The sequence below is a fragment of the Indicator indicator genome, chromosome 24 (genome assembly GCF_027791375.1).
Source record: "Indicator indicator isolate 239-I01 chromosome 24, UM_Iind_1.1, whole genome shotgun sequence".
Taxonomy (NCBI): domain Eukaryota; kingdom Metazoa; phylum Chordata; class Aves; order Piciformes; family Indicatoridae; genus Indicator; species Indicator indicator.
In genome coordinates, this window is record NC_072033.1 from 16934743 (window position 1) to 16952328 (window position 17586).

General features: G+C 52.0%; 1 protein-coding gene across 6 annotated transcripts in view; it reads left to right on the forward strand.

The window, feature by feature from the left end:
* The first annotated feature begins 10861 nt into the window (after positions 1 to 10861).
* Positions 10862 to 17586, forward strand: part of KCNQ2 (potassium voltage-gated channel subfamily Q member 2) — a 67596-nt gene continuing 60871 nt past the window's right edge. For all 6 annotated transcript variants that reach the window (XM_054392122.1, XM_054392124.1, XM_054392123.1 and 3 more), the window contains exon 1: positions 10862 to 11157. In XM_054392122.1, coding sequence (XP_054248097.1) covers positions 10862 to 11157 — 296 coding nt within the window. The remainder of the gene's footprint in view (positions 11158 to 17586) is intronic.

Consider the following 17586-nt stretch of genomic DNA (forward strand, 5'->3'; position numbering starts at 1 on the left):
AGCACGAAGTCCATTACTCTGTGACCTCAGAAAGTGAGTTCAGCACTGACCAATGTCTTTGCCTGAGGGCTGTGTTCCAGCAGCAGCTGCTTGCCCTGTCCTTGGGCAGTTCCACAACTCATCTCACCTTGCCAAGCTGTGCTACTGATGGGCATCTCTCCACCCAGCATGGGCAGGAATCGCTACTGCTCTGCTCCCCAGCCCATGCTGCTGGGCTCTGCCACTTTCCTGGAACAGACCCATGTGGTGCTTAGCACCCAGATCTGAGCAGGTGGGGTTGAGGCTTCCATGCCAGCCTCGGCAGTGCCTGGCCCAGGAGGACCAAGGAGACCTGCAGGCAGAAGCTTTGTTCTCCCTGGGCTTTCCATCCTTGGGACTGTCTTTCTGTTCAGGAGGCTGGTAAAACAAAGTCCTTGGATAACTCTCCTTGGGAAACAGAAGATGGGCCAGATCAGGAAGGTGGTGAAATCAGAACAGGGCAGAGGAATCTTCCCATACCTGGGTGGATCTTGTCTTTCCATCCTGCTTCCCCCCTGCACCCTTCATTAAGTGCATCAGCCACCTGTGGCCAAAGCCTGCCCCAGAGAGGTACAGACAATGACTTCAAGGTCTTTTCCAACTGAATTGATTCTGTGGTTATATGAATGTGGCAGTTTAGGCTGGGTGCCCCCTGCCACTGCTGCATGAGATACACCTCTGGTGTGCCAGGTGCCCACCCAATAGGGGTGGACACAGGAAATGGCGTATTTCTACCCATAAATCCTGCGCCCTATAAAGCCATCTGCAGAGTCATTCTCTTCCTCTTTCTTCCCTCTCTGCTCCCATGGGAGATGTCCTCTCTTATCGGGTAATGCCGGGGGAGAATGGAGGATGGGGGGGGGGGCAGTCTCAGATCTGGCCAGCCTGAGACTTGCCTAGCAGCGGGAGGGGGAAGAAAAAGCCCTGAGGGTTTGGGTAGACCCTCAGGTGGGAGAAGGGAAGGATTGGGAAACCTCTGGGTACTATGTAAGGGATTCTGTATGCTTTAGGATGTTCTTTGCCACTATGCTGTATAGTTTTTCTGTAGTTTCACCAATTGCTTTTCCATTTAAACTTTTCCATCACTCTCCAATCCGTTTGCGTGTGTCATTCTTTTGTCCCTTTCGGGTCAAGAGATGTTCTGGCTGGCCTCAAACCAGCACAGATTTTTGGTAGCAGAGGATGGTTGCTGTGGAACTCTGCGAATTGGATTGGAGAAGTGCAGAGGTGGAAAAGTTAAAATGGTATCTGGGCATTGTTGGTTTTGGTGGCTGAGCTCAAGGCTTTGTGCTGGCGCGATCGTGTGAGTGTTTTATGGGTTCCGAGGGGACGCCCTGCTGCATGGCGGTGGCGTAGAATCCCGTCTGCTGTTCTAAGGCGGCAGCGGTGATTTTGTAGCCATTTGCTTTGGGGGAAAGCTTAAGAATGCGGTGCCTGTCCCTTTCCCTTTTGTTCCCCGCAGCACCAGCGGCGAGCAGAGCGGCACGGAGCAGAGGAAGGGGAGGGACAGTCGGAAGCAGACCAGGGTCAGCTTGTCCCGCGGCGGTGGGGGCTAGCCGCAGCGGGGCGGTGAGCGGTGGCTCCTGCAACTCAAGAAGGCGAGTCGTGGCTCCAGTTCAAAAGCTGCTTCCTAGGACCCAAGGAGCGAGTATAGCTTTGGCTGGAAAAGCCGCTCTTGTGGCCCGAGGGGTGGCAGCGGTTTTGATCTGTACCGCGGCTGCAGAGGTGACGGCGACTCTGTGGTTCCGTATATCGGGCAATGGCCGCTGTTATCTCTCTCCTGATTTTCGGACGTGTTCCGAAAATGGCGCCTAGCACCTGGCTCCACCTCTCTTCTCAGCGGGTTGCAGTGCAGCCACTCCCTCTCCGGGGGAGGGCTGTGTAGCCGGATGCCTCCACGCCTCGGCATGCGTACGCTCAGGGGGAGCGGTGTGCCTGTGCGCGGTGTGCATCCGTATTAGCCTCGGGCCGCGGCTGGAAGTGGTCAGCACTGGGCTTGGGAAAGGTCCGTGCAGCTTTGGAAAGTCTCAGTATGCTGTTGCCTGCAAGGGGTGGAAGGAGTCGAGTTGAGGAGCCTGATTGTTCTGACTCGATTGCCCCGAGGGGTGGAAACATGCTGCTTGAGTGGATGGAGATTGATGTTTGATTGAGAAGTTGTGAGGTTATTTCCAGGTGGCCAGGATGTCCATCGGATCCATGAAGAGTTCACCATGCAGAAGAATGAACTCTGCGTCGCTGGGAGGTTCCACAGGATGAGGGAGAAGAGCTGGAATGAACTGTGACTTGAGCCCGAGGGACAGACCTTTTGGAAGGACGCCCAGGAGGACCTGGACTTTGCCAGACATGTCATCTAAGGACTGTTCTGATTTGATGAAGAAACATCCTTTGGACCACTGTGAGCAAGACAAAGTCACAAAAGCAAAACAGGGGCTGCATAAAAATAAGTCTGGAAGTGAGGAAATGTCATCCTGCATGCAGAGCATGGCATGAGCAGCCTGCTCTGGTTGGAGATGTCCCTGCTCACTGCGGACAAGATGACCTTGAGGGTCATTCCTACCCAATCAATCTGTGAATCTGTGAACCTGACCCTCCAGCATAGTTCTGCCTGCCCTGTCCAGTGTTCAGGCACTGAGATGTCTAGCAGAGGCTCACTGCTTTTCCAGTGTTCCCCACATGGGATCCAAAAGGAATCCCCAAAGAACCACAGAATCATTTTGGTCAGAAAAGATCTTTCACATCACCAACAGGCTGCCCAGGGGGGTTGTGGAGTCTCCTGCTCTGCAGACTTTCAAGACCTATCTGGATGCACTCCTGTGTCACCTGCCCTAGGTGACCCTGCTCTGGCAGTGGGAAACCTGGGATTTCTGGAGATCCCTTCCAGCCCCCACCACTCTATGACTGTATGATCAAGTCCAACCTTATCTAACCACCAAGTCTGATGCTAAAGAAGCAGTTTCATGAGCAGCAGAACCAAGGGCATCCAGTTTCCGCTTGATTTGTATTCTCAAAAGTCAAAGGTAAATTCTCTGATGTCCAATACACTTGTGGCATCCACCACCAGCTCCCTCAGTGGGGAGGTTCCAGGGTTTCTATCCTCCTTCTCTTCACATCTTTTCACCTGTAGCAACCTGAAATGTCCCCAGTACCTGTAATTAACCAAGATTAAAATTGTCCATAAGCTCTGCAGCTTCTAAGGGAGGGCATAGAGAGGCAGATATGTACACCCCAGCTGTCCTTACGACCTCAGGTTAGAGATAAATCATAGAATCATAGAATCATAGAATCAAGAAGGCTGGAAGAGACCTCAAAGATCATCGAGTCCAACCTGTCACCCTAAACCTCGTGACTATCTAAACCATGGCACCAAGTGCCACGTCCAATCCCCTCTTGAACACCTCCAGGGATGGTGACTCCACCACCTCCCCGGGCAGCACATTCCAATGGCCAACCACTCTCTCTGTGAAGAACTTTCTCCTCACCTCCAGCCTAAACCTCCCCTGGCGCAGCTTGAGACTGTGTCCTCTTGTTCTGGTGCTGGTTGCCTGGGAGAAGAGACCAACCCCCTCCTGGCTACAACCTCCCTTCAGGTAGTTGTAGACAGCAATGAGGTCACCCCTGAGCCTCCTCTTCTCCAGGCTAAACAGTCCCAGCTCCCTCAGCCTCTCCTCATAGGGCTTGTGCTCAAGGCCTCTCCCCAGCCTCGTTGCCCTTCTCTGGACATGCTCCAGCAATTCAACATCTTTCCTAAACTGAGGGGCCCAGAACTGGACACAGTACTCAAGGTGTGGCCTAACCAGTGCTGTGTACAGGGGTACAATGACCTCCCTGCTCCTGCTGGCCACACTATTCCTGATGCAGGAATAGTGGCCAGGAGTTTGCTGTGGGGGACAGTGTCAAAGGCCTTGCTGAAGTACAGGTAGACTACATCCACAGCCTTTCCCACGTCCACCAGGCTGGTCACCTGATCATAGAAGGAGATCAGGTTGGTGAGGCAGGACCTGCCCTTCCTAAATCCATGTTGGCTGGGCCTGATTCCTTGGCCATCCTTCAGGTGCGCAGTGATTGCCCCCAAGACAATCTGCTCCATGATTTTCCCTGGCACTGAGGTCAGGCTGACAGGCCTGTAGTTCCCAGGTTCTTCTGTCCGTCCCTTCTTGTGGATGGGTGTGACATTGGCCAGTTTCCAGTCTTCTGGGACCTTTCCAGTGAGCCAGGACTGGTGGAAAATGATGGAGAGAGGCTTGGCCAGCTCATCTGCCAGCTCTTTCAGCACCCTAGGATGAATCCCATCAGGTCCCATGGACTTGTGAATATCCAAGTGACTCAACAAGTCTCGAACTAATTCCACATGGATTTCAGGAGTACAACACTGCTCCTTGACCCCATCGACCAGTTCAGGAGGCCAGTTATCCTGAAGTCCTCCTGCCTTACTGTTGAAAATGGAGGCAAAGAAGGTATTTAGAATCTCAGGCTTCTCCTCATCCTTAGAGAAAGAAATCATAACCCTCAGTCTCTTCATGTTCTTGTGATTTCCCAGGGGTCCAGGATGAAGCCTGCAGCAAAAGCTTGGGTGCAGAGAAGCCATGACTTTAGTTCAGGAGCTTTTCTGTGCCTGTGCCACTTTCCACATGGTGGCAGAGGCAGGAGCAGGGAGGCAGCCAGGTCTGTCTGGCAGGTTCCCAACAGAAAACTTGTGGTTCCAGTTTTTTTCTTTCCCTCCATGCATGTTTGGAGCTGTTACATCTCTACAGATGCAGGGGCCATTGATCTCCACCTCCTGCTTGCAGGGACCTTCCTAACCAGGGCATTGAACCACATCTCTGTGCTCTCCCTCAGGGGCCAAACCACTCCAGCTGTCCCCAGCATGAGATCAGGATGGCCTCATCTCCTCCCAACCCCCCAGGCATCCAGCACAGTCCCCAACAGAGCAAAGATCCCATCCCATGCCACCTCCTAGCCTAACATCTCCAGTTTTCCTCCCCAGTCACCTCATTATCCCCATAGCACGTGTGGTGCAGCCCTGGAAGGCTCTGAAAGGTCCCTCCCCTCCTAACACAGGACACCTGGGGTGTTTGGAGCCTATTTATTTCAGGTGGTTCCTCTTCCCTTTCCCCACAGCAGAGCACAGTGCAGACCTCTCCAGCCTGCTCCTGCACTGTTCCCCTCTCAGTTAAGGTGTGTCAGAGTTGTGAGCTATTTCAGTCTGGGTCTGCTCTTTCTGATGCCAACCCCCAGGCCCTAAATATTCATGCAGGCTTCAATTCAGCTTTGAAGTCAGTCGGAGGCAGGTGCTTGAATGGGAACAAAACACCTCCTGGGTTTTGTGGGACTAGGTCCCAGCAAGGATGCAGCTACAGTCCTAGGAGGTGCTTTACTGGGAGCAAAGTCAGTCCTGAGCTGGATTCCAAGCTGCTGAGGCCTGCCAAGCCTGGAAGAGCTCCTACAGAGGCCAGGTGAGTGTTACTGCACCAAAGCTGTGTGCTGTAAAGAGCAAAGCACTGGTTTGGAGGGATGGGAAAGGGGCTGCTGATGGGAAGCCTTCCAGGTCAAGCCACATCTCTGAGGGAGTCACCCCAAAGAGCTCATGGTGGTGGCAGGGGGAGACTCTGGAGCATCCTTGTCTTGGGGAATGAGGCCTAAGAGCACAAAGGTGACAGCTTGTGTTGTGTGGCTTTGGCCTTTGTGAGTGCAGGAGGAGGAGGCAAGAAACCAAGGAGGTCAGGAGGAAGAATGTGAGCCCTGGGAGATATGAGGAATGACTAAGCTAAATAGACAGAGTTTGAGAAAAGGAAAGCTCAGGGGCAACATGGTCCAGGGTAAAAATACCTTCAAGGTAACAATAGAAATGAAGCAAGAGGATTGTGTGTCATCTCAAAGGAGCCTAGGGCAACAGCCAGAGCTGAGGGTAATGAAAGAAGCACACAGAGGTGGGGAAGGAGACCTGGCAGGTGAAGAATTTGCAGGAGAAAGGTCTGTGGGGGGCTGAGTGGGATAGAAGCAGAGTGGTTGCAAGGGACAGCAAGGTGGGAACGAGCCCCCATGTGACCAGGGGGCTTAGTTGTAGCTTTGTGGATGCTTTGAGTGTAAAACCAGTTTAGATCAACACAATTCACCTTTCCTCCCTTGTTTCTCCTTCCCTGTCCAGTAGCTGTCCCTTCCTGTCAGTGGTGTTCTTCCTTGTCAGACCTTCCCAGCACAAATGGGTGTTTAGACCTTGGCAATTGAAACCATCCTTAGAAAGGCAGAACATGAACTTTGCAGTTGAGAAAGGAGTGTGTGTGTGTCTGCCTTTTGAGTTAACATAGTGCCCTTTGAGGAGGCTTCAGCTCCAGGCCAGCTCAAGCCTCTCTCACACGGTGTGATTTGTCCTCCAGTGAAGTAGGTGTTGCCTAAGAACAGGACAGAGAGGTGGATGATGGCAGAGAAATCTTGCATTCAGTAAATATGGAATATAAAATGAGTGGCTCAGCACCAGGATGAGCCAAGCCTGGCTTCTTCGTGCTGGTTGCAGATTGTGATGGAAGCATTTCACTGGCTGGAAGGGGAGGACTCCTCATGGGTACCTCCTCTGGTGTCTACTATAGATGAGGTGCATGTCAAGATCCCCTTTCCCTTCAAAGAAGGAGGAGTTAGGAGGCCCTCTTGCCTCTCTCTAGGCTGCTAGTTTTGAACATTGACACAAACTTAAGTAGTGTTGAGCTGCTGACTGTCAGATTGGCTTGAAACAGGACAGCGTCTGGGGCATCTTCTCTTTAGGTTGGTGAAAAATAAATACAATCAAAAGAGGTGATGCAGTGGCTGAAACTGAGTGCCAAGAAAGACTTTTGCCCAGTGCCTAGTTTGAAACCTTTGATCTTAAGGTGGTTCTTCTGCACTAGCGTCTTCATCCCTGGTCTCAGTTGTCACAGCCCCAGGGGCTGGAGAGGTCATCTGTGCTTGGCCACAGGAGGCTCAGACCAAGGGGTGGATGGCTCCAGGAGGGAGACTTTCAGCTCCCAGAGCTGCTATTAACCCCACATCCTTGAAGGCTCCAGGTTTATAATGTGCTTTTAGTCCCTTCCTCGAGCCCACAAACAGGACAAGTCTTCAATCTAATTTAAGCTTATTCAGCCAATTTCTGTCTCTAGCCATTTCCCTGCAGCTCAAATGACAGCAGTAGCAAGCAGGTCCAGTTCACTTATCCATGTTCTCCTCAAAACAATTCCTGCTCCTCCAAACCTACAAGTTCTCTGCAGCTGTACCCAAATCTCCCCATCCTAAATGATGAAACCTTCCAACCAGAAGTGTCCCCTGGTCATGTTCGCCTTCCCTCTGCAGGTTTTTCCATTTATGTGCAAAAAAAATCCTTTCTTGCAAACATTTTGGCCCTGTGAGCCCAACTCAAGCTGGAGAAACATCACTTTTCAGGATGAATTCCTTGTGTGAACCAACCTCTTTTGGGTCAGGGCTCCTGCTTTTAAAACCAAGTATTATCTGGCATCTATAGGAAAGAGTTCCTGCTAGCCAGGCAGTGAAGAGAAAAATCCAATCAATAACTGTGGACTCCTGCAGGCTTTTTGCTCAGAGAAGGGGACAGGGTGGTGAGGTGGTGGTGAATGGTCTGGAGAACAACTCTTATGAGGAGCAGCTGAGGGAGCTGGGTTTGTTCAGCCTGAAAGGAGGCTGAGGGGAGACCTTCTGGCTCTCTACAGGTCCCTGAAAGGAGGCTGGAGGCAGGTGGGGCTTTGTCTGTTCTTTGAAGGAACAAGTGATAGGACAAGAGGAAATGGCCTCAAGTTGCAGCAGGCAAGGTTTAGGTTGGACATGAGAAGAAAATCCTTCTCTGAAAGGGTTCTCCACCACTGGAACAAGGTGCCTGGAGCAGTAGTTGAATCCCTTTCCCTGGAGGTGTTTAAAAGAGGCAGAGATGTGTTGAGTGCCATGGTTTAGCACCAGCCTGGGTAGAGCTAGAGAATGGTTGGACTCAGTGTTCAAGGACTTTTCTGACTGAAAGGATTCCATGAAGTGAGGAGTGACTGAAGTAGAGGAAGGAGATGGGTGGATGCTCAGAGCAGGCAAACCAAGCTGTTCCTGGCTTTTCCTGGGTTGGCTTTGGGATGATGTAGCCTCCTGTAGAAGAGGAGATACAGCCATCTGCTCTAGGTTATGAAAATAGCTCTGGAAGGAAGCTGTGAGTGACAAACACCAGGCTTACAAGTAGCACAGTTCACACAAAACACCAGCTGGTGGGCATGGGGAGAGGGCCCTGGTTCAGAGTTTCCAACAGCAATAGATCCCTGGAGTCATTCCACAGCTTTCACACCAGTCATTTCATACTACATCTCAGAACCTGCCAGGGGACAGAGTGTGGAGACTCTGCAGTTAGCATAGCTTGATAGGGTTCATCTTCCCTTCAGGGACTAAGCTCTCTGCCATGACATTCGTGGTTTAAGACCAGCAGAAGTGCTGAGAGCAAAGAGCAGATTCACTCCTGTCTGTCTGTGCACACATGGTGTCCTTGGATCAGAGACAAGCACCTTCCCAGAACCTCAGGAATTCTCACTGGGGAGTGCCTGTGTCTTTTTTTCCCGCCAGCCAGCCAGAAGTAGCAGCACAAAACCTTCACCTTCCAGACTACCTGCCGCAGACCCCATGGCAGGACATTGTGGCTTGGTCAGTGCTTGTGCTCTTGTTGTGCCCAAGAGCTCCACTCTCAGGACTGTGACTTGTTAGCTGCTGTGCAGGCTGGACTGGAGGAGAGCTCCTGGGAGCTGGCACAAGGGAGGCAGTGGGAAACCATACCCTGGGGGTGCCAGTGTGACTCGATGGAAGGACCCCAGACATGCTCTCCTGCCATTCAAGGTGCATTGCTCTCCAAGCAGCACTGTTGCTCCTGAGCACTCAGCTGCAACCTGCAGTGCCAATCCATGGCATACTATCTGCAGAGGAGTTAGATGTCCCAAGAGTCTGAGGCAAAGAGAATGAAAGGATGAGGCTGGAATGGGTCTTCAACCACAATTAGGCCTTTTCCATCCAAGGGACTGCTCTGCTCATGTAAGGAGACCATCCTTGGTGCCACTTGCTCATGAGGCCTTGCTTGTTTTTGAAGCTTGGCTTCTCAAGTGAAACAACATCCCCTGGCATCTGCTAGGACCACACCATGTCTTTCCTCAGCCCATCTGTACCTCCTGAGGTATGGAATTCCACCTTCTCCATTGGCCCACTCCTGGGTTTTGATGTCCTGGAGATACACCAACAAAATCTGTGATGCAGAGTGATACCACAAATGACCAACTAATCAGGCAGAGAGGAGAGCAATGAATTTGGATTCTCCTTTAGGGCTGACAGGCTATAACTAATCTTGAATTTGTTAATTGAAAATTGCTTCCTCTGTTTGTTGTTGGCCTTTTTTGTGTGTGGATGGGGGTTATTTCCTGCTGTTGGGCTGCGTGGCTGCATCTATAATGATGTACTTTGTACATTAGTGCCAGGCATGTTTGTGATTGGCCACCCAATTAAAGAACACTAATGACCTTACAAGTGTTCACAAATAATGAATAGAACAGCCCCTTGCTGAATTGTTTATTCCCTGATGTTCTTGAGGCTCTGTTCGGTTTTTATTTCCCCAGGATTTAACCCAGCTTTAGTTTTCTGCCTGCCTTGAAGAGATGGCTTCTCTTCTAGCTGAACGTTGGAGAGAAATGTGGGACACAGGAATTGTGCTGCTCATAAAGAATCAGAATGGTAGAGCTTGGAAGGGACCTCCAGAAAGGGAGTCTAAGCCCCCTGCCAAGGCAGGATCACCTAGGGCAGGCCACACAGGAATACATCCAGGTGGGTTTGGAAAGTCTCCCGAGGAGACTCCACAACCTCTCTGGGCAGCCTGCTCTAGGGCTCCAGCACTCTCACAGCAAAGGTTTTCCTTGTTTTGAGGTGGGGTTTCCTGAGTTCCAGTTTGCTGCCCCTTGTCCTATTACAGAGTACCACTGAAAAGAGATGGACCCCACCCTGACACCCACCCTTCACATATAAACACTAGGAAGGTCTGTCCCTGGTCTTCTCTCCAGACTAAACAGCCCCAGGTCTCTCAGCCTTTCCTCATCAGACATCTTCCAGACCCTTAATCATCCTTGTAGCTTCCACCAGGCTTTCTTCAGTAGTTCTCTCTCCCTCTTGAATTGGGGAGCCCAGAACTGGACACAATACTCCAGATGTAGTCTCACTAGGGTAGAGTAGATGGGGAGGAGAACCTTCCTTGACCTGGGTAGCCTGTGCTGAGCATTGACAACCCTTTGGGAGAAGAAATTGCTCCTCATGACCAACTCAAACATCCCCTGGTGCAGCTTGAGACTGTTTCTCTTGTCCCATCTTTTATTCCTTGGGAGAAGAGACTGACCCCCAAGTGGCTCCAGCCTCCTTTCACAGAGTTGTAGAGAGCCGGAAGGTCTCCCCTCAGCCTTCTTTTCTCAGGGTTGTGCTGGAGGTCTCTTTTGGGGAGCATGTTGGAGCCTCCATTAGAAGGATGATGCCAGATGCCGATTTTGGGGGGAAAGACCAGGTCCCTTGGATGGAAGAGGGCAAACGTGAATTTCTGAGGGTGTGTTGGGGATCTGGGATGGAAGGAGTGTGAGAACCTGCTGGTGGAGGGGGAGGCCGAGGGAAGCCAAGAGTTAAGGGGGCGGGCGGTGGGCGGGGCGGTGCAGGAGGAGCAGATTGCAGCTGGTTCCTGCGGCTTCGCCTGCGCCGGGTGCGGAGCAGCGGCGGGGAGCGCGGGCGGAGCCCCCTCCCCCGCCACCCCAAAGCCCCACAACCTTCATCCATCCACCTACCCACACACCTTCCCCATCTCTTCCCGACCGCCACCATGGTGCAGAAATCCCGCAACGGAGGTGTTTACCCGGGGCCAGCCGCTGAGAAGAAGCTCAAGGTGGGCTTCGTGGGGCTGGACCCTGGAGCTCCGGACTCCAGCCGGGACGGAGCGCTCCTCATCGCCGGCTCTGAGAGCACCAAGCGGGGCAGCATCCTCAGCAAGCCCCGCTCAGGGGTGTCGGGCAGCGGCAAGCCCCCCAAACGGAATGCTTTTTACCGCAAACTGCAGAATTTCCTCTACAATGTGCTGGAGAGACCGCGGGGCTGGGCTTTCATTTACCACGCATACGTGTGAGTAAAAGGGTGGGGGGCAAACCCCATGGTTCGAAAAATCCCCCCCACCACCACCTTCCTCCACCCCCACCCAGCTTGGATCTGCCCTTCTCCACCCCACCCCCTAAAATGCATCCCGAAGAGAAAGGATGTTCCAGCTGCAGACTGGGTGCATGGAGGGGATGTTGGGTGCCAGGGCTGGCTGGGGAGCCCCGGGAGGTGGGGATGCTATAGGGTGGCAAAAGCTGATTACCCCCCGACACCCACGCACACATCACCACCCCCTCTCCGGGGGCTGCCCATCTGCCGTAGCGGGCCCCAGCAGCATCCCTGGCCCGCTCAGTGCCCGGGCAGCCCGGGGATGGGATGTGCGGTGATGATGGTTTGGGAGGGGAGATGGGAACTTGAGAAAGGAGGGGTGTGGGAATTCGGGAAGAGGGGGGTTGGGACAAGATGCTTCTGTAGAGCTTTGTGGGGGGTGGTTCCCCCGGAGAAGTGTAATGCACTGGTACCCCCTGCTTCTCTGTCCTCTCCTGCTTGTGGGGGAAGGGGCTGCTCATGTGGTCGGTGCAGGGGGGCTGGAGCAGCCAGAGTGGTGGGGAGGGACTGGTGCTGCTCCGTCTTGCTTCAAATCACCATAGCAATGCTGGGAGGAGAGGAACAAAAAAGCTCTGCTCAGGCACTGTCTCTCCCTCCCAGCCTGCTTTCCTCCCCCCCCCCCCCCCCCCCCCCCCGGTGCTTTTTCTCCCCCAGCCCCATCTTTGGCTGCTGTCTGTTAGAGAAGGGCTTGGAGCCGGGGTTGGATTTGGGGCTGTGTGTTGGCTTCTGGAGGTATTTCTTGTCCCTCTGTGGGAAGCTGCCGAACTGGAGATGTGTCTAGAAAGAAATGCTAATCAGTGTCTGGGGCTTGCTGGCTGCACAGTGATGGAGCCGGTAAACAAAGGAACAGTCCCAGGTGCACAGATTTCCCTTCTACCACCTTTCAAAAAAAAAATTTTTAATTGTTATTGTTTTAGCCAGAAATGGCCACACCTGACCTGCCTGCCCATCTCTGAAGCCATTGCTGCAGAGGGAGTGCAGATGACTTCCCCTTGTTCAGAGGATTGCAAAGGGAGGGTCAAGATACATTGCTGTGCTACTGCAACTCCCTTCCCTCTGGGCTTTCCACAGTCCCACCAGGCTCTTCTGCAGGCCTGGGCTGCTCCTTCCCTTGGTGCTGATGGGGGTTTTGCTTTGCATGCTTTTCATCCTGGTGAAGGCCTCTGTCAGCCCCAGCAAGAGTTGTTTTGGTGCCTTTTATGGATTTTTGGTTTTGGTTTTCCCAATCTCTTGCTGTTGTGCTATTCTCAGATAAGGTGCTGGGAGATGCTTCCTGGTCCTCAGCCATTTTGTACATTGATGCCTCCGGGGGTGCTGGAGAGGTGAAATGCTGGCTGGGAGGAAGGGGGAGCTTTGCGGAGCACTGCAGTGAGTTTGAAGTCCTTGTCAGGAGCTCATCCCTCTAGGGAAATGGGAGAGGAGGAAAGAGAGCATCTCTGGAGCTCAGTTGTCTCTCTGAGGAGTGTGAAGTCCAGCACTGGGAGTCCTGAGCGTTCCTCATGCTCAGGCCCACCCTCTGGAGCTGTCAGTGGTTTGTGTGGCAAAATCTGCCAGATTAGTGTGGAGGGACAGACTGTTCCAGCTGGGAGCTGTGTGTGTGCTGGGGGTGGAGGGGATGTGTGCAATGTGAGCTCTGTGCTGCTCAGTACAGGTGAGACCCCAGCCTGGGAACACTGGGGTGGCAGTGGAAGAGGTGGAAGGGGCTGGAAGCCAAGTGGGAAGAGTAGGACTGGCTTTGAGAGCTTTATCAGCATCTTTGATTTAGTCATCTGCTCTGTCTTAACTTTTGACCTGTTTGGCTCTCTCTGGTGACATTTGCTTGGACAACCAGTAATCCTCATGGGGCAGGAGTAGGGGCACCCCAAACAGACCTCCTGCTGGGGCTTACTTTCCTATGAACACCCTGTGCTGAGTGCCAGGCTGGGATGCCCTTTGGTTCCCACCCTGTAGCTACCTCCCTGCCACCCCAGCCCAAGTGACTGCAATTCTCCTGCGCTTGTGACTCAACTTGTGCCTGCTGTGGTCTCCCTAAATCACCTTGGACTAGATACCTGAGGAGCCAGATGTAATCGCCACAAATCCATCCCATGACCCTCATCCATGCTCCTGTTGGGAAATGGAAGCTGAATTCAGGGCTGAGGTGGTAACAGCTCCATCTGTGAAGCATCAGTGGTACCATTTTTTTTTTTACAGTGTTTGGGGAGGTTATCTGAACTCTGGTCATCTGGACTCTGGTCTTCTGAACTATCCATGTGCCATGTTTAGCCATGGCAGTTTACTTAGATATTATTTAAAGAGCTGAAGGATGTGGTAAAAGTCCTACAAAGTCACCAGGCTGAGCCCATGCACCAGTTATTGCCCTTTGAACCTGGCATGCCCTGTGCCAGCTTTGTGTGTTTGAATGGGGCAGGGGGGGCTTTCCTGGGTGTCTGTAGCTAGAAGTCACTAATCCAGGCAGACAGGACAGATAAAAAGCTTAGTGGCTGCTTAGTCAAAGATGTTGGAGGATGGAGAGACTGGCTCAAGGTCATAAAGTTTGTATGGATGAGCTGGAGCCACCTCAATGTCCTGGTGACTGTTGGGGTCATGTTGTTTCCTCCTGCCCACACCCCCATATTGGTCTTTGGTGTCATGGCACAGGAGTGGGAATCCTGCAGAAGGCTAGGGATGAGGGAACCTCATTCTGCTGCTGTTTCAGCCTCTGCTCAGCCCCTCCATCCCAGCCTCTAATTTCTCTACTTAAGCTACTCCCAGGGCCTTTCTTGAATTAAGGTTTAGGATCTGTTTCCACTGTGACTGTGTTTGTAGACCTGCAAGGTTGGGTTTTGGCTTGTAGAGATGCTTATAGATCCAGTATGCATAGCTGTAGAGCTTCTCTGGGGCTGCTGTGCTGCTCAGACAGCTTCCCTGCACCCAATGGCCAAGACAAACTATAGAGACTCTTCCAGCATGGAGATGCTCTAATGAACCTGAGAGGTGCCTGTGTGTAAATACTTCTGAGCAGTGCCTGCCTGCAGAGCTCCATCTCCCAGGCTGGCACTGCACCAGGAGACTGCACTGCCTTGAGGTGCCTGTGCAAGCTGCACTGCCTTCCTGCACTGCATCCTAGCTACAATCCTACAATTTCTTTCCCTACCTCCCCTACCTCTTCCTGTTGCTGCCTTTGCACCATTTCATGCATGAGAAACCAGAGAAATTCAGAGCAAATCTCACCTGCTCCAACCCCAAACTGATTAGATTGGTCTCAGCTTAGATGTTGCCCTTGGGAGCCCCCAAGCCCTGCGTTGCATTTGTCATGATTCAGTTTTATGCTCAATGCCTCTTCCTACCCTGGGCACCTGCTCATGGCAGCTGTGTGCATACAGATTATGTAGGATATATGTATTTTGCACAGCCCCATGGGGAGCTGCTCCTGGTGGGTCCCATGTTTGAGCAGAGTTGCCTTTCCGAGGTCTGAGCTTCCCCTCTCTCATTTTTTCCCAATATTTCTTTCCACGTCTTTCCTTTCCTTTTTTGACAGAACCTTCGCAATGCAGCTCCTGGCCTCATTCTGCTCTAGGCTGAGCTGGAACTTGAACAGTTGAGCTGTGTCTAAGTATCAGGCCAGGCTTAGCTCTTAGATCTTGAATTCTCTGCACAGGGGGCCATTTTTGCTTCCAAAATTCTTCCATTTCATTCCTTTCAACGGTTTTGTGGGTTTGGTTTGGGTTTTTTTGTTTTTTTTTTTTTTTTTCTTCTAGTCATTTTACCTTTGTTACTATAACCTGTTCTATGCTGAGTTTGAAGGGCTGCAGTACAGGAAAGTGATTTTTGGCCCTACCTGCCACCTTACTTTAGGAGGGATCACTGTGTTCCATGCCAGCCCAAGCAAGGGACTGTCACTGGGCACCCCTGTAGCCTGATGCACCTGGAGACACTTTTGCTGATCCCCTGGGTGAGCAGCACCTTGGTCCCAGAACTTAAGGAGAGAGGCTGGGTTTGGGGCAGCAGCCAGAGAGCAGCCTGTACTCAGAGACTTGGGGCTCTGTGCTCAGCACCACCATAATTCCTGCATTTCCTTCTTTGGATGTGCAGCCTTAATGCATCTTTTTAACTGAGATAAAAATAGTTTGGGTGCATTTTTCATCTGCATACTGTGCACCATACATCCAATTAATTAAGAAAGTGCTTGGGCCTAAATGATAATAAGGAAGAACATTTCCTCCCCATCTAATTCTATTAAAATTTCCCTGTGCCATCCACATCCCATTTGTTTTGTCCCTTTTAACCCAGCCAGAAGCTACCTCTCTCTCCAGAAAGTCTCTTCTCTGCCCTGCCCAAGTCTTGGCATGGCAGGGTGGGAGCCTGGAGCTGGATGCAGTTGCTGGTCTGAAGGTCCTGATGTGTCATTTGGGACCCCTGCCTTCAGGGGCTGATGGAGGCATGATAACTCCATGTAGCTCCATTCCCAGTGGGCTGCAGGACCCAAACCATCTTTCTGGCTTGGGCTTTTAGGCAATGCTTCTGGTTTTATTTTCCACTTAATTTTTGTGCTCTTTTAATGGCATTTGCTAATTAAGAGTAAATTTAGTCTGACAACTTCCTTTGTCCATCCCCAGACACTGTGTGGTGGTAGCTCATGACAAGCTGGGGATGTTGCTGGCAGGGATGATGCCACCAAACTCATCCCATCCACTAGGTGCCATTCAGGGACCTGCTGTTCTGTCCTCCCCACCTCCCAGTTTTGATGAAGGAGCCCAGACAGATCTCCCATGTGCTGAGTTTAATGGACCTGCTGGGCTTTGACCTACAGTCTTGATGCCTTCTGCCCTGGAGACCAGGGAGACCTTCACAATGTTGATGCCTCATGAGCTCCTCTCCAGCTGCTTAGTCAGAGCTTGGTGGGAGCAACCTGATTTCAGTGGCTTTAATGTGGCACATTCCAGTTGTCACAGGCACCCCACACTGCCATGAAGGGAAGGAACACCAAAGCTGATCCTCCAGGTGACATCCTTTTTGTGCTGCAGCACATCTCAGCCAGATGAATCCTGCTGTGGCTCCATGTATTATAAATAAGAAGCAATAACCCAAAAAAGCAAACCCCAGATGCTGTACCAGAGGCAAGATGTGCATTGCTTACAGAGAGGCACTCAGCAGCAAGCAGATTGCTTGGTTGCTTTGGGGTTTGGGTTTGGTTTTGGTTTTATGCATTGCAGCAGAGGGAAGGGACATCAAGAGTGATTTGTTTGATGGGACAGGAGGAGCAGGGTGTAGGGAGTTTTGGTGTCAGGCATTAGGGGGTTTTCTTGGGACAAAAAGAATCTAAGTTTGATATTTGGCTTCTGGGATCTGAGCAGCACTTAGCCCTCTGTGATCATTTGTTTAAGGTACCCCAGGTGCTTGGCTGGCTTCTTAGGTCATAGCTTCACAGAATGGTTGGGCTGGAAGGGACCTCAAAGCTCATCCAGCTCCAACTCCCTGCCATGGACAGGTTCACCTACGCCTAGCCCAGGTTGCTCAAGGCCTCATCCAGCCTGGCCTGGCAGGGGACATCCACAACCTGCCTGGGCAGCCTCTTCCAGTGTCTCACCATCCTCACTGCAAAGAGTTTCCTCCTGATCTCCAGTCCCAACCTTCCCTCTTCCAGCTCAGAGCCATTGCCCCTCATTCTGTCACTCCCAGCCCTTGTCAGAAGTCCCTTCCCAGCTCTGCTGTAGCCCCTTCAGGTACTGGAGGGCTGCCCTAAGGTTCTTGGGGAGCTGTACCAGGCAGGGAGATGTACCAAACCCTCTTTCAGCTGTGGAATCTTCTGTAGAAAAAAGCAGGGGAGCTGAGGAGGATGGAGAGTGGCTCCTACAGAGGGTTAAGCTTTGCCTGTGCCATATTTCTCAGCCACACACAAGCCTGTCCCTGTTGGTGTCATGTCCCCAGTTCTCAATGCCTTAGAGAGGCCTTTCCTTGCCCAGATTAAAGGCAAAAAGGTCATTTGTCTCCATTAAGAACAGGCTGTGAGATGCCATCAGCACGCTGGAGGTGACCTCATCTCCTCATGTGGCTCTCCTGGCCTTCTCCTGGGTAGCCAAGGAGCCTCCTGTGCTACTTGCACTGAAGGTGGCTTCTGGGGCTTGGGTGTGTTTGTTCTGAGACACTGAATTAATGCCATGCAGTGTTGGCTGGTGGGGAGTATCTCACCCAAGGTTCTGGCTGGCCTGGGGAGAGCTGCTGTATTACAGCTTCTGGGCTGTCTAACTGCCAATAAATGAAAGAAACTGGAGCACCCCTCCAGAATGCTCTCTGGACTCCCTTTGGCATCACTCCAGCCTCTTAAGATGCTTTTTAGATGTGTGAAAAGCTTTGGTGTCTATAAGC